Source organism: Tachysurus vachellii, chromosome 4 (assembly GCF_030014155.1).
Source record: "Tachysurus vachellii isolate PV-2020 chromosome 4, HZAU_Pvac_v1, whole genome shotgun sequence".
Taxonomy (NCBI): Eukaryota; Metazoa; Chordata; class Actinopteri; order Siluriformes; family Bagridae; genus Tachysurus; species Tachysurus vachellii.
The window spans coordinates 13,917,449-13,932,038 of NC_083463.1; the positions used below are offsets into that span (position 1 = coordinate 13,917,449).

At 35.7% G+C, this 14,590-nt stretch overlaps 1 protein-coding gene across 8 annotated transcripts in view; it reads left to right on the forward strand.

Moving 5' to 3' along the window:
• ptprfa (protein tyrosine phosphatase receptor type Fa) overlaps window positions 1-14,590 on the forward strand; it is a 194,593-nt gene that overhangs the window by 74,473 nt on the left and 105,530 nt on the right. For all 8 annotated transcript variants that reach the window (XM_060867851.1, XM_060867849.1, XM_060867855.1 and 5 more), the window contains exon 2: window positions 1,236-1,391. In XM_060867851.1, coding sequence (XP_060723834.1) covers window positions 1,298-1,391 — 94 coding nt within the window. In that variant the 5' untranslated portion in view covers window positions 1,236-1,297. The remainder of the gene's footprint in view (window positions 1-1,235; window positions 1,392-14,590) is intronic.

The window sequence follows — 14,590 nt, forward strand, 5'->3', positions numbered from 1 at the left end:
GTATGTATGTATGTGTGTATGTATGTATGTATGTGTGTATGTATGTGTGTATGTATGTATGTATGTATGTATGTATGTATGTATGTATGTATGTATGTATGTATGTATGTGTGTATGTATGTATGTATGTATGTATGTATGTATGTATGTATGTATGTATGTATGTATGTATGTATGCAAGTATAGACAGACAGACAGACAGACAGACAGACAGATAGACAGACAGACATTTAGGAGATAACTTATAAGTGAGCCAGAGGCAACGCTGGTAAGAAAAAACTCTGAGCTGATCAGGATCAGGAAGAAAGATCAGGAAGAAACATTGAGACTGAAGAGGGAACTCATCTTCCTCTAGGTGACACTGGAGAGTGTGATTATTACTAATTTCCCCTCTATGACTGTGCACTGTAAGCTCAAATGAGCAATTATATAACCACACAACAAATTGTGGCCTTTGGAGTAAAAACTCTGTAAGTTTATTTCAACTACATGTGAGTATGCATGCATGACCATCGAATATACTCTAGAACAAGTTAAATGAAATCTTTTCTTGTAGTTGATTTTCAGCTCTTTTCAGGGCTGAAATCTAATCTCAGGTGGAGTTAAAATTCTACTAACAAATAGAGTTCAATTTAACTCCTAACTAGAGTTTATTTAAATAATAACCCTTTCATAGTCTTAAAAAATCTAAAACACTAAAACGGTTTCAGGTGAAAATAATAAGAAGAAAATAAAGGGATTCAAACTCACAACCTTCTGATTAGTATTAACTATTATTACTAACACCATAACCACTGAGTTACTGCTTCTAAACAAGATCAGTGTTCTCTGAAAATCCCTCATGGCATAAAAAATAGTTTAATAAGTCCACGATAGTGCACAGGGTGCATGATTTTAAGTCTCTATCACTGAATACATTAACTCTGGTTCACTAGGTTACAGACTTAATACACACATACAACAAACAGGGGAGAAAATGCTAGTACACGTATTTCATAAAGTAGGTCTTCAACCGTCGTTTAAAGATGCCAGTGACTCCTAATATCTACCTCTTACCCAAGTCTATGTTTTATACCAAGTTTATTCAGAAATTTGCTGTTTTACCGGAAGTTGATTTATTTGAAGTTATCAAATGTTCACTGATGGAGATTTGAGTGCAAAACTGACATAATGTAAGGAAACTGCAGGTGTTAACTTGCAATCACAGGTGTTTAAAATGTGTCTCTCGTTTTCAGGTGCGTGTCGATGCTGCGGTGAGCTGCTAGGAGTCGAGGTGTGGGGAGTGTGAGCTCAGGTCATGGTGCCACATCACACACGGCCGTCTCGTTTCCACAGCGCGGCCAGCCTGCTGCTGCTGCTGCTTGGACTCGCTATACATATACGGGGAGACAGTGAGTATCTTAAACTACCAAACACACACACACAATGCAGACTAACACAGACACACAAGCATAGCAACTCAGACCCTCTCCTGTGCACAAACAGATACGTCTTGTTGTGTGTGTGTGTGTGTCTCCATGGAGAGAGCATTAGTGTGTGTTAGTGTGCTGAAGAATGACAATCTCCTGCTGTTGGCAAAACAAACTCAAATAACAGCCCTTGTGTTTGAGCAGTGTGCTCTCTCAGCAACGCTGCGGAAACCCATTTACTACACACGCAGGCACACACTGTTTAGTATGGAAATGTGTTCAGCAATCAATGTGAACATGAGTGTGTAAGACAGAGAGAATGGTGCAAAGGAAAATTCTCACTAACCCTGCTTACATGCTTACAACCAGTCTAATAAACTAATAATCATCTGACTGGTTATCATCTGACTGCAATCAGAACACTTGAACACTTTCATACACACACCTCAACACACCAAGGTCAATCTGCATAACCTTTCTTATCTAAAGTGCTGTATAATCATTTTAATAATGCTGTACGTGGAGGAATTGAAGCTTGATTATATTTTAGCATCATGCAAGCTAAACAATACGGTGGCTTTACAAATCTTTCGAAACAGAATGAATCATAATGCACTTTTTCAGATCAGTAAAGATATGGAGTACTTTTTGTTGGGCTGGATAAAGCATAAGTTTTGCTAAGAGGTGATTAGATGCTAATAGAAGAAAAAACATTACTTAGCTGGTATAGTTGTTATTTGTTGCCACAATAGCATTTAAATAGGCATTAAATAGCCAGTGTCCAGGGTGACAGTGAATATATACAGGTTTTATAAAAATAGTTTGGTTTGGATCGGTGCAGATGTTTGTGTGCGGTCAGGCAGATGAATTTTATGGTAAAGCTCATATGGAAATGTTATAAGCTTGTAAGAAAATCCTTGAAAAAACTGTTTCCCTGAAGTAAAATGCAGTCAATCAATCTCTGATCTCTGGGGTTTGCTTCTTCTGCAGTTTAGCTTCGGGGGTAATGTTGCTAACAAATAAAGTAGGCTTAAATCCACCAGTATAGCATGAGATGCTCATTTTGTCAGTAGGACTGGTGCATTATGGGTAAAACCCTGCAGTTTACTGCTTAATCTGATCAATTACAACTTAAAATCTTGTTTCGTGTTCGGCCCTCAGCAATATGGTGCCCTATCTTTTTTCGTGATTGTCAAGAAAAACTAGCATTTGTCTTTATTTAAGCACATGTTTATTATTTTGGGTAGATTTGGTAGGTTGTGGTTAAAGATTACAGATACAAGTGAAGTTATAGATATAAATTAGTCTTATGCAAATAAATTAGTAGCTAATTAGTTAAAAAAAATGTTTTTCAAAAAAGATCCATGTACAAAACTCCTGAATTAGTTTTATTTGCATAATCATGGTGCTTATAAGCCTGGTGCATTATGCGGACATCTCTGAAGTTTTATATTTCCTGCTACATCTGCTAGCTTGGGAAAAACAGCTTCTTGCAAAACAGCACTTAAATTACCGATAATGAAAGTATTGAAAGCAACATCATTACTACCCATTAGCAATTCAGTATGCTCACCTTTAAAAAAAACATTTGGCACACTTTTTCCAAAGACTTTTCAGTAATTATCAGTAAAATCTCATTTCAATGTTCCACCCAGTGCATTATGTCTCATTATATGGTGATCAAAAGCTGCTAAATCGCAAAGAGTTTAGTCTCAAATTAGCACCATGCTTAATTTTGCTAATAGTGAATTAGAAGATATTTATTTGAGATTCTGGCTTTTTTTTTGTCAACTTCTGGGAAAGAGAAATCTACAGCTACATTTCAGCTCCTTCACACAACAGGTTAGGTAGTAAAACCATAAACTGATGGTTTAGTGGCAGGTCACTGATGGCTGACAATAGTAGCTATAATAAAGATGATGACAGCTTGTGTTAAGTTATCGTGTCCCTGACCTGTGAACATAAAACAACATGTCTGAATCAGCATGCGCACGTCACCGCAACAGCTTTTATAGAGCCTTAACTTGGTACATATTAATAATTCACCAGAAAGCCTGCAGTTACAAACTGTCATCCTGTGTGTATGTGTATGGTGATAATATATGTGAACACACCTCAGTTTCCCTTTAATTCATCTCTCTCTCTCTCTCTCTCTCTCTCTCTCTCTCTCTCTCTCTCTCTCTCTCTCTTCTTTCTTTAACATGACTGTATATATACACATTGCCAAAAAAGCAAACACAGTGACACTATTAACAAACAATATATAACAAAAACATAAAAGAATACATACATGTATAAGTAAAAAAAAGAATAATAATAATGACAATAATATATAATATATATTATATGATATAAAATAACAATACTTTTAGTTTTGCTAACGATCAGCAAAATGCAATTGTCTCAGCAGAAGGGCGTGCGTTTTTTTTGGAGTTTTTTGCTCCTTTTTCATCACCATCCTCATCTACTGACAACTAAGTTAATGTAGCCATCAACAACCTAACCTTGTTCAATTATGCAGACGTCAGACAGAATCTTGGTGAGTATGAATCAAATGTTTACGATACGTAGCTTTAGTGATTTAATTTTAAGGTTACCACCACTGTGAAATTTTTTATAGCAGAGAGCAGATACTGAACAAATTTTCTATCAAATTGCATTAGCCAAATGTTCTGTAATTTGTTAATTATTAACAAATTAAAGTATACTACCCCATACTAATCACCATTCTTTAGGACTCCTGGGTAGGCTAGTACTAGTAGAGTAACAGTACCAATATTAATAACTTTATAATAATAATAATTATAATAATGATGTTGTTTTTAATATATATGTTATTTTTAAATGATTTACATAAAAGATTATTTTTACAAATATTGCAATCAGGCAAAATCAGAACATACAAGAATAAGTCTATATTTCTTGCACTGTACATATTTCTAACTGCAATGTTGGAAAAGCATACAGTGAATTCTAAATAGATGTATGAGGGATGGATAATGAGCATCCGAGTCCAACCTACCCGCCTTAAGACCCTTAGACTCTAGGAAACCACCTCAAAGCATTGTGAGCTGACTTTCTCTCATCCATGTGATGTATGACCATCCATGTGATCATATGTGTGTATACACACCACACACAAAGACACACACACAAACACACACATAATGCATCTCCCTTGGGTTTCTGATTCCATCAGTTCCATTATGGTCTCAGCAAAGATTAATTCCTGACAGCAGTCCAAAATGGATAAAGGAGCAAACTATATCAGTATAAACACATTAGAGTACTCCTAACCCCTGTGTGTGTGTGTGTGTGTGTGTGTGTGTGTGTGTGTGTGTGTGTGTGTGTGTGTGTGTGTTTGTTAGGCTCTGCAATCAAATTAGCAGATCACATTGTTGCATTTGGAAGCACATTTGCATTTCACAAGCTTTCAGAAGAAGGAACCAATCTAATTTAAGGAGTGAGAGCTTACCGGATTTAAGTGCAGTACATGATTAGCTGATTGTCTCAAAGTGTAAAAACACACAAATGAACAGTGTACAACCATCATGCCATAATAAAGGCACTGAGGTGATATGATTATATGGATAGATAGATAGATAGATAGATAGATAGATAGATAGATAGATAGATAGATAGATAGATAGATAGATAGATGCTTTGTTATTATTAACTTATTACTTAATATTTAGTGTTATTTTATTTTATTACCACTGTTCCTGGTTTGTATGCTGTTTTTACCACTTTATTAGCAGTGTCAGGTATTACTCATTTATAATGCAGTGCAACAACACAGCAATTAAAAATAAATGAAAAGAATGAAAGAATAGAGGGAAGTAAAGAAGGAGAGGCTATAAAAAGAGAGGACAAAGACCTGAGATAGAGAGGAAGAGAATGAGCTGAAAGAGTGAGAAGGAGAGAATTATGATGGTATTATTGTAGTGTATGTAGAAAAGTCAATAAAATTGATTTATCAACAAATTTATCAACAAATTGAAGAACTGATAAACTATAGATACACACACACACACACACACACACACACACACACACACACAAGCACACAGAGCTCATTATATTTTTGTTCTTTTTACACATAAGCTCCTAACACATACCCACTGTACAGAAACACCACACTGTTAAAGTGTGAAGCTCTGGCTAAGGTTGGCCATTTCACAAAATATCTTTCATACTAAGTAAAATCAGTCTCATTTGACAGAATCCGCATGATTTTTGTGCCATTTGTTACATGCTATTAGGAATTGTGAGCTTCTTGTTGTATAGTAATACACAACTAAATTCAGGCTTCTGGCCCAGTGGCATTGTTAATAGAAAAACAATGATTTGGAATCTGATATCGGAAAAAAAAAAGGTGTTAGTGTAAATTTCTGCATAGAAGCACATCCACTGACTCATTAGTGCACTTCCTTATGTGATCTTATGTGTCCTTATTCCTGATGCTTTCAGAACAAACTGCATGGACCTATTAGTACAGAGTAATGGAAGATTGTTGGATAAATACAGCTCTTGATAGTGTGATCAAAATTTTGTATCTTATGCCATAGCAGAAATCTGATGGATAAGAAGACACCTTAAGGTAGCTTGTGTAACACCTTCCTCTCAGAGTCTATCTAAAGTATCTGATGCTGCAGTTTCTCTAAGAGCAAGCAGTGCTGACCTTTATGTCATGATTTTCTTTGTTTTTTTTGTACTTTGTATGACTGACAATGCCTTGGGAAGAAAAATATAAAATCATCACTTGGACAGACAGGCACATAGGCCACGCCTTCATCACTGGAACAGACTGGCACATAGGCCACGCCTTCTTCACTATGACAGACTGGCACATAGGCCACGCCTTCATGACTGGGACAGACTGGCACATAGGCCACTCCTTCACTGGGACAGACAGACACATAGGCCACGCCTTCATCACTGGGACAGACATGTTTAGAAGCCATTAACACTTTTAATGGCCCCGCTGTCACTCCTTTGTCCTTATACAACTAGTAGAAATCAGGTAATTAACCGGCATTGTACAGTAGATATGAACTGCTTATATATTACAACACTTATGCATAAAATGGAGTAAATACTGTAACACAATTTTTGTGTTTGCGCTGCGTAAGCAGAAAGATGAGGCGTGCAACTCTCCCCGTAATTCATATGCATCCGAGGGAGGATCGAATAAAAAAGAGAAAGTCATCATTGGAGAAATGGGAAGTGCAGCTGATTACATACTCAATTCAATGTGCTAAACTTTAGGCAATTAGCTTTATGTGTGATCTGTCTGCCTCTCATCCAGGTGTAAATTCAAGGCTTTTTAGGCAATATGTGGTGAATCCTCAAAATTGGGATACCATTAAAATATTCATACTGTTAAAATATGTGGGCTGTTCTTTATTTAATCTTGTAGATAGTGACTATGTTAAATGTCTAATAATAATAGTACCTTGGTGAAATAACTGTTATGGTAAACTGTGTTGTAATAATGCTTGTTGATAAAGATGCTTTTGTTATGAATCTGGCAACCCTAGTCATAGAAACACATGCATCAATTTTGCTCAGACTTAACAAATTAATTCCACATATTAAGCAGGACTTTAGTTGTGTTAAAAGAGGATATGAAGTTAATAGAGAATAGAGATAGGTGGAAATAGATGATTTGCTGTGGCGACCTCTAACGGGAAAACCGAAAGTAGAAGAAGAAGAAGCAGGATTTGAGTTACATTGCTGTGTGCAGAAACCACAGTCAACCATAAGAAAAAGTAATGCAGCTTAGCACACAAAGGATTTAAACAAAGGAACTTCTGTACACAGGTTTTCCTGATCAGAGATTGTATTCAAGAAAAACTTTATTTATTAATATAATGTCATGATTACTGAACTAAGTTTTCTCTTTAGTCCCTTTTTAGTGACTTCGTTGTGATTTTTGCCTCATGGACAGATAGCATTATGATCTCCAGTCTTAGTGAACTGAATTTTAATTTCAGGGAAACTGCGAGTGCTTTTTTTGCAGTTGCATCAAGTTGCATTTTGTGATGCGCCTGATAATGTATGTACATTTATCACGGAGGTATTGTGTGTGTGTCCATGTTTAGGTTCCAGCTGCATGCCTAGACTCACACAGACACTAATGGGTTCTTTCTTCAGTGAAAGGGAAGCTGCCTTGTTAAAAACTTTTGTCATTTGTCATTGTGAATTGCCTCTGAAATGCAGATCCCATTTCACACACACACACACACACACACACACACACACACACACACACACACACACACACACACACACACACACACACACACACACACACAAGGCTTTCTGCTTGGATGCTATTAAATCCCTCAATTTGAAAGCAAATGAGAAAAAGAGGGAAAAGATACAGGGACAAGTGTGTGCATGACAACAAGGCCACTCTCGATGAAATGTGTATGTGTGGCTTTATACAGCTGTTTTAACATGTCATGTCATTGCTCTAGACCGTGCAGTGGTGTCAGATATGATTACAGTGCAACTTGAACCAATCAGAATCTTTCTTTCTCACTCTCTTTCTCTCTCTCTCTCTCTCTCTCTCTCTCTCTCTCTCTCTCTCTCTCTCTCTCTCTCTCTCTCTCTATGGAAAACAAGAACATATAGAACCACGTCAAACATTGGGTGTGTTATTTCAGCAAGGTGTTTTAATTTGTGTGTGTGTCTGAGAGAGAGTACAGGTTTGTAACATAGATAGTGAGAGAGAGAGAGAGAGAGAGAGAGAGAGAGAGAGAGAGTGAGAGTGTGTATATCTCAAGGTCAGCTATGTAAGCTGGAATGAGCCATTAATGGAGCTCCATGTCACATCAAGAGTGTTTGATGTTTTTCTGTATCGCCAAAAGAGCCTTCATCCAAGTTGTACTCTAAATATAAGTGTACTCTCCAGGATGTACAAGAAAGAATCCAAAACAAATATTCACGTAACGGTAACGTGCATATACTCCAACGATCATAAAGCAGGGTACAAAAATAGCAGACAGAAATAATTAACAATGGTAATACAGAACCTCACACATGACAAACATGAAAAGCCAAACCCAACAACGCAAAGCTAAATAAGAAACACAGTCTTGAAACTTGCACGCCAGGGGATATATAGTCAAAATTGTCAAGAGCTAAAACAAAACAGGTGGACACAATCAGGCAACAACCCAATGTCAGGCTGGAAGGGCAAAGAGAGGAGCAAAACAGGAATCAAAACATAAGTATATGTCCCTTGTTGCCATGGTAACTACAGGGCACCAAGGGAATCTTTGACAGTTCACAGCTGAGCTTGATCAGATCTAGTGGCGTAAGAGGGTAAAGCCAGTTGATCTTATGCCATCTGATCCTGAACATTTAAAGTCTTCACATTAAATCTTAGTAAAATGTGTCTTTAATTAGGTGTTATAATATTTTGTGTGTGTGTTTACATTTAGATTAGAAAATAGAAAATAATTTCTTCTTATATTGAATATACCACAAACATCACAAACAAAAAGTTGCTGTTCTAAATAAAGAATATAGTCGTGTAGTGGTGTGTTTTCCCAGCTTTGTGTGTGTGTGTGTGTGAGAGAGAGAGAGAGAGAGAGAGAGAGAGAGCGAGAGAGAGAGAGAGAGAGAGAGAGAGAGAGAGAGAGAATTGTATATTATGTATGAATATTGCATATTATCTTTCCAGGCTTTACCCTGTATGAATTTAGTTTACCTGTCATGATCTGGGTGGAGTCAACAGTCAGTCAGCAGGAATGTTTCATGACGCGATCACATCCACTTCTTTGTAGCATGAGAGAATACTGTACTTACACACAGAGGACCTTTTGTGATAGATTGAAATCTTAGAAGGTTGTAACTGAACTAGCCAAACAGCATATCAGAGCTTTGAGAGGTCAGCAGTTCAGATGCTTGTGTTGGTGACCAGGATTTCCAAAAAAGCCGCTACTCTGAGTTAGTTACTTTGAAAATCATGTCTTTTTTAAGGAACTCTTGTGTGTTTTTATGGTGACCACTCCTAGGACATTTATATTCACATAAAGACATTCACCAAAAAAATGTTCATTCATATTAATTACATGACTCTTTGTAAACTATTACTGTTGTCCTTTAATTGCTTTTGTATGATGCATAATATGAGGAAGAAGAGGAACAAAAATATTGAAATGTGAGCGTTCCAAACAACATAGACTCATTTAGCTGGTAAATTAGCTAAGTAATAGCATTGTTGCTCATTGCTGAAGTTCAATGGATGCATGTTGTGTAGCATGGACGGACAAGTACAAGGACTTTAGAGAGCAACTGAATGACAGTTACTGTATGGAGAATTTTGTCTTTGAGAATGTTTATTCGCTATTGTACAGCAATGACTTATTTATTGAGACTTGTCTCAGTTGACATGTTGAGTTAGAGCTGAATTTGCTAGTAAGCATTCTCACATTCTCACATACATCAAACTTCAATACTTACACTGTTCTCTTTAGGGTATGGAAATAATATGCACATTATAGATCTTGTGTGTTTTAGAAAAGGTTTGTTTTTTCAGTGGCTTGTAAAAATAGACGTTTTTCTTACCACTGAACGCAAGGTTATTATATAATCTAGAAACCTCCAAAGTACAGGAAGTCACTTGGGATTAAAGCATTAGCCAAAATATATAACGGTTAATGCTTCTTATGAAAGTCATATTGCATGTATTGTTGACAATTGCAGTAAAAAAGGAAAAGCTAGTGTATGCACATCTGGGGAAAGGATTAACCAGGTGCTTGGTTGAACTGTTTGGGAGCCAGAGGCTGTACAGTGTCTGTGCTGAGCTCTTTTTCTTTTTCTTTTTTCTTTTTTTTACCTAATCCAGGGTTCTGTGTTGGCACAGGCAACAGGGGTTAAAAAACAAGCAGGCACATCCTTAATCATAAAGCAAACACACATGTTAGGGTCAAAGGCAGGACACACTAGATATACAACACACAAGGTGAATTCAGGTGACTAGGATAAAAATTATAGCTTAGAATTACAGTTACACATGCCAGCCTTTGCCAAGCCACTGTAAAAATAAGAAGGGTGTTTATAGACCGAGTAATACTACAGTACAAGAGGTTGTAGGTGTGACAAATTACACAAAGGTGAGAACAGGTTTACACACTTTTATCCAAATCAAGTTAAAAGTTAAGAGTTAGGATGTATACAGTTCTGAAAAAAGAAACTTCCAATTCCAATGGCTTATTAATCTTTAGAATTAACATGTGATCTTCAGTAGTGTCCAGGATTTATTTTCTGAGTTGACTATATATATATATATATATATATATATATATATATATATATATATATATATATATATATATATATATATATATAGTCAACTCAGAAAATAAATCCTTTTTTTTATATATATATATTTTTTTTTGTTTGTTTAAATGTCTTTCATTTATATTTCTGTCACTTTTTTACTTTGGGTTATTTTGCTTAATGTTTTCCTACAATACGCACAATGCCTGCTGATTTTGATGCCAGTGGTATTCAGCTCATAGTTTTTCTCCTATTAAACACCAGTGTAATAGTTCTAGCTGCCTGTAACATCAACATGACAGAAGTAATAGCTTCTTATGGGAATAACAGAAATACAGATTACAGAAATATATTTAGTGTGGTTCATGGAGGAGTTCTCTTTAAAAGGTTTAAGGGTTAGTGATGTTAGTGATTTAAATTCACAGTCCTCCTCATCCTAACACAAACACATTATTTCTTAGTATTCTCATAAACATCACTATAGGTTTCCAGGGATATGTGAAAGTTTATGACATGCTTCCTTCCTTTCCTGAATTTCCAGCATTGATCTAGTTTATCTGCAGTGTGCATGGTATCACCTGCCCACAGTGGGTTGATTGGTGATTATTTTTAATTGATTTAGTTGTTTTATTATTTTTTTTTTACCCCAACCTATTTTTAACTAATTTTCATTAAGACTAAAAAGACTTGACATTAGTTTCACAAATAACATAAAAAACAGTAGATTACATAAAATATACTACATAAAGGCAGCCATGTTCAGGGCGACCCACTGAGATCCCACAGTCCCTGTAAACTCTGACCATGACACAAAACCACAGAACTGTCGAGCAATCATCCACCAGTAAGGACCTGTAAAGCCCTGCTCTCAATTTGGACATTATACATTAAACATGTCATGACTTAATAGAGTTTTATGTACAGTATGTGTTGTGTGTGTTGGTGTGGATTTTATTGTTTCTCTCTTAGCTCAATGTGTAAGAATTGGTGGTTTGGTAATAACTGCGAAATTACCCTGGGCCTGCTCTCAGGTAATGAATTTTGTGTTATGAGTTATTGTGTTTGTGCAATAATGTCTGGTAATAATGTGCAGTAGTGCAGTGGCAACAAGGCCACATTGTACTGTAATAATGTTCACTGTTCACCTTCTAATCCAATTGGTTGTATATACTTTATGTACTTTAGTGTCTATACAGAGATTACGAATGATATTATCAGCAAAAAACGTAAGTGAAAAGTAGAAACATTTACATACATTTTAGATTTTTTTCCGTATTTAGCATGTCCCCTTTTTGCTTTAATGACAGTGTCAGATGAGCTGCCATAGACCTGATGGTCCATGATATATCAAATCAATTAGTGTAGCATTTGAACACATGTTTCAATGGAAGTGCTTAGACTCAGAAAATCTGATTTTTTGTACAAAAGAGATAACATGATCAATATGACACATTTTTAATTTACATAGTGATAGAAATTGTGCAACATTTAGAATACCGAGTATTCAAAATGTTGCAATATTTCTTTTTCTTTTGTAGAAAAAAACTGTTTATTTATAGTTTTGATTGTTAAAATGTGGAACTGAAAGAGTCACTGCTATCAGCAGAAATTATATCAAATATTTAGTGTTAAATTGCATTCGTATATGACATTTAAATATATATTCAAATGTACTTTTTAAGCTTTTGACACATAAATATTCTAACAATAATTTGTTCTGAAATCTATAATGAAAATACACTAAGGCTAGTTTTTTTGGGGTCTTTTCCCCAGGATGGATTATAATGATAATGATACTGTGAAATGCTGAGGGATGAACACAATGTATCATAAATGCATTAACGACAGCAATAACGCATATGAGTCAGTAATATATGTGTATGGGGGAGTGCAAGAAGAAAATAAGGGGCAAACAAGATAGATCTGTAGGTCTATAAATTGTAAATATATGAATGACAGTGTGGACTGTATTGTGTCTTTATTCTGCCTCTTTAGACAGCACCATTACTGCCATGTCCATTTCAATGTGGAAGAAGTGATTTCACTCTGCCTGTGTCTCATTGTCCTTTCTCCTCTCTTCCCTTCTTGTGAATTATTCAACGATGCGGCATATTTCATTTTTGAAGAGTTAATATTCCTTTTGCTTTAGTGTTACTCTCAGGACACACATCAATACTACACATGAGCTCAACATATTTGCTCTTTAGCTTTTCTGCCATTATAGAAAGATTCAGTCATGCATACAAACACCAGCATCAGTAAAAAGCTGTTTACAGGATCTGATGAGGGTAAAATGGCAGCCGTAATGATCAGTAGTGTATTGTAGTGCTCAAATCAATATGTGGCTTGTAATGGTCCAGGAACTGTGTATTCACACTATTGAGCAAAAAAATCACCCATATCACATTAGGCTTGTCTCTACCATTTACAGTAGTGGTTGTTCATGTGGCTGCATGATTAAGGTCAGATACACCACATGTTCCTCTTCCACGTTTGCACACGAAGCACTGTTCAGTAGGAGCTACTGAAGCTATGAGATCATCTTAAATGTTTTTAGTTCTTGAATCCAAGTGGTGTTTTATCTCTTCCTGAAACGCTTAAAAAAATAAACTCAACAGTTTTATGATGATGGTATCCTAAGTCACTAACCTAATGAACCAGTGTTAATGCATTCATCGATAGAGACTGTAAAGCACTTTTGTAGGTTGCTCTGGATAGGGACGTGTGCCAAATGCCGCAAATGTAAATGTTACTGTTTTGATTAACTCATATAAGTGTGTATAGTAAGGATGGTAACACACAAAGGAACTTACTGACTCAGTCGATGTCACTGCTTAAGCATTGAGAGATGACCGCACTTAACTAACTGTGTGTGTTATGTATGTACAAGTGTTTCTGTTGAATTAAATATATACCGTGTAACAATACAGTTAAAATTCTGAAACCAGATATTCAGACCCGATAACACTGCCAAGGGAACTGACTATTAGCAAAACACTTTGACATCCTCTCAGTTACACTCAACCTGTCGTGCAGTAACAATTCACTTTTAACATTTTGCTGTGTTATCAGATTATATAAGCAGATTACAACTGAATAAATTCAGAATGCCTTCCAGAAGCTGAAAAATCCATATTGCTGCTTTCTCTCCCCTCTTTCTCTTCTCTTTTTTCTCTAATTTGTCTAGTATCCTTTCTCATGTAGATATACATTACACTTGTATTAATCAGCCTGACAATACACTGTAACAACAATTCTGTACATTCTTTAATAAATTGCTGGCAATTAAGTTCCATCTGTAATTTCCCAGTTTATGAAAGCTAATTTACTGTAAAACTACAGTGCTATCATTTTAATTCAAGTTTTTCAATTCAAGTTTATTTGTATAGCGCTTTTTACAATTGACATTGTCTCAATGCAGCTTTACAGAACATAAACATAGAACAAAAGGTTAATATAAAGAATAATATAAAGATTAATATTAGATGGATTTAGTTCACAATGTGTATGTATATATCCCCAATGAACAAGTCTGAGGTGACTCAGGCAGCAGTGGCAGGGAAAAACTCCCTTAGATGGTAAAGGAAGAAACCTTGAGAGGAAGCAGACTCAAAGGAGAACCTCATCCTCATATGGGTGACACTGGAGGGTGTGATTATAAAAATACAGTCAAATAAATGTTGTATAGATGAAAAAGATCACATGGTGTTCACATCATTTTATTTTATTATTAGATTTTATTATTTATTATTTTATTAAGATATTAATTCAGTTCTTATTATAAATGAATTGGATATTTCTGTAATAATAGTCACAAGGACACCAGAGGGCTTTCACTCCTGCCAATAAGGCATCTATAAATTTCTAATGATTCATCTTTTTCAAGT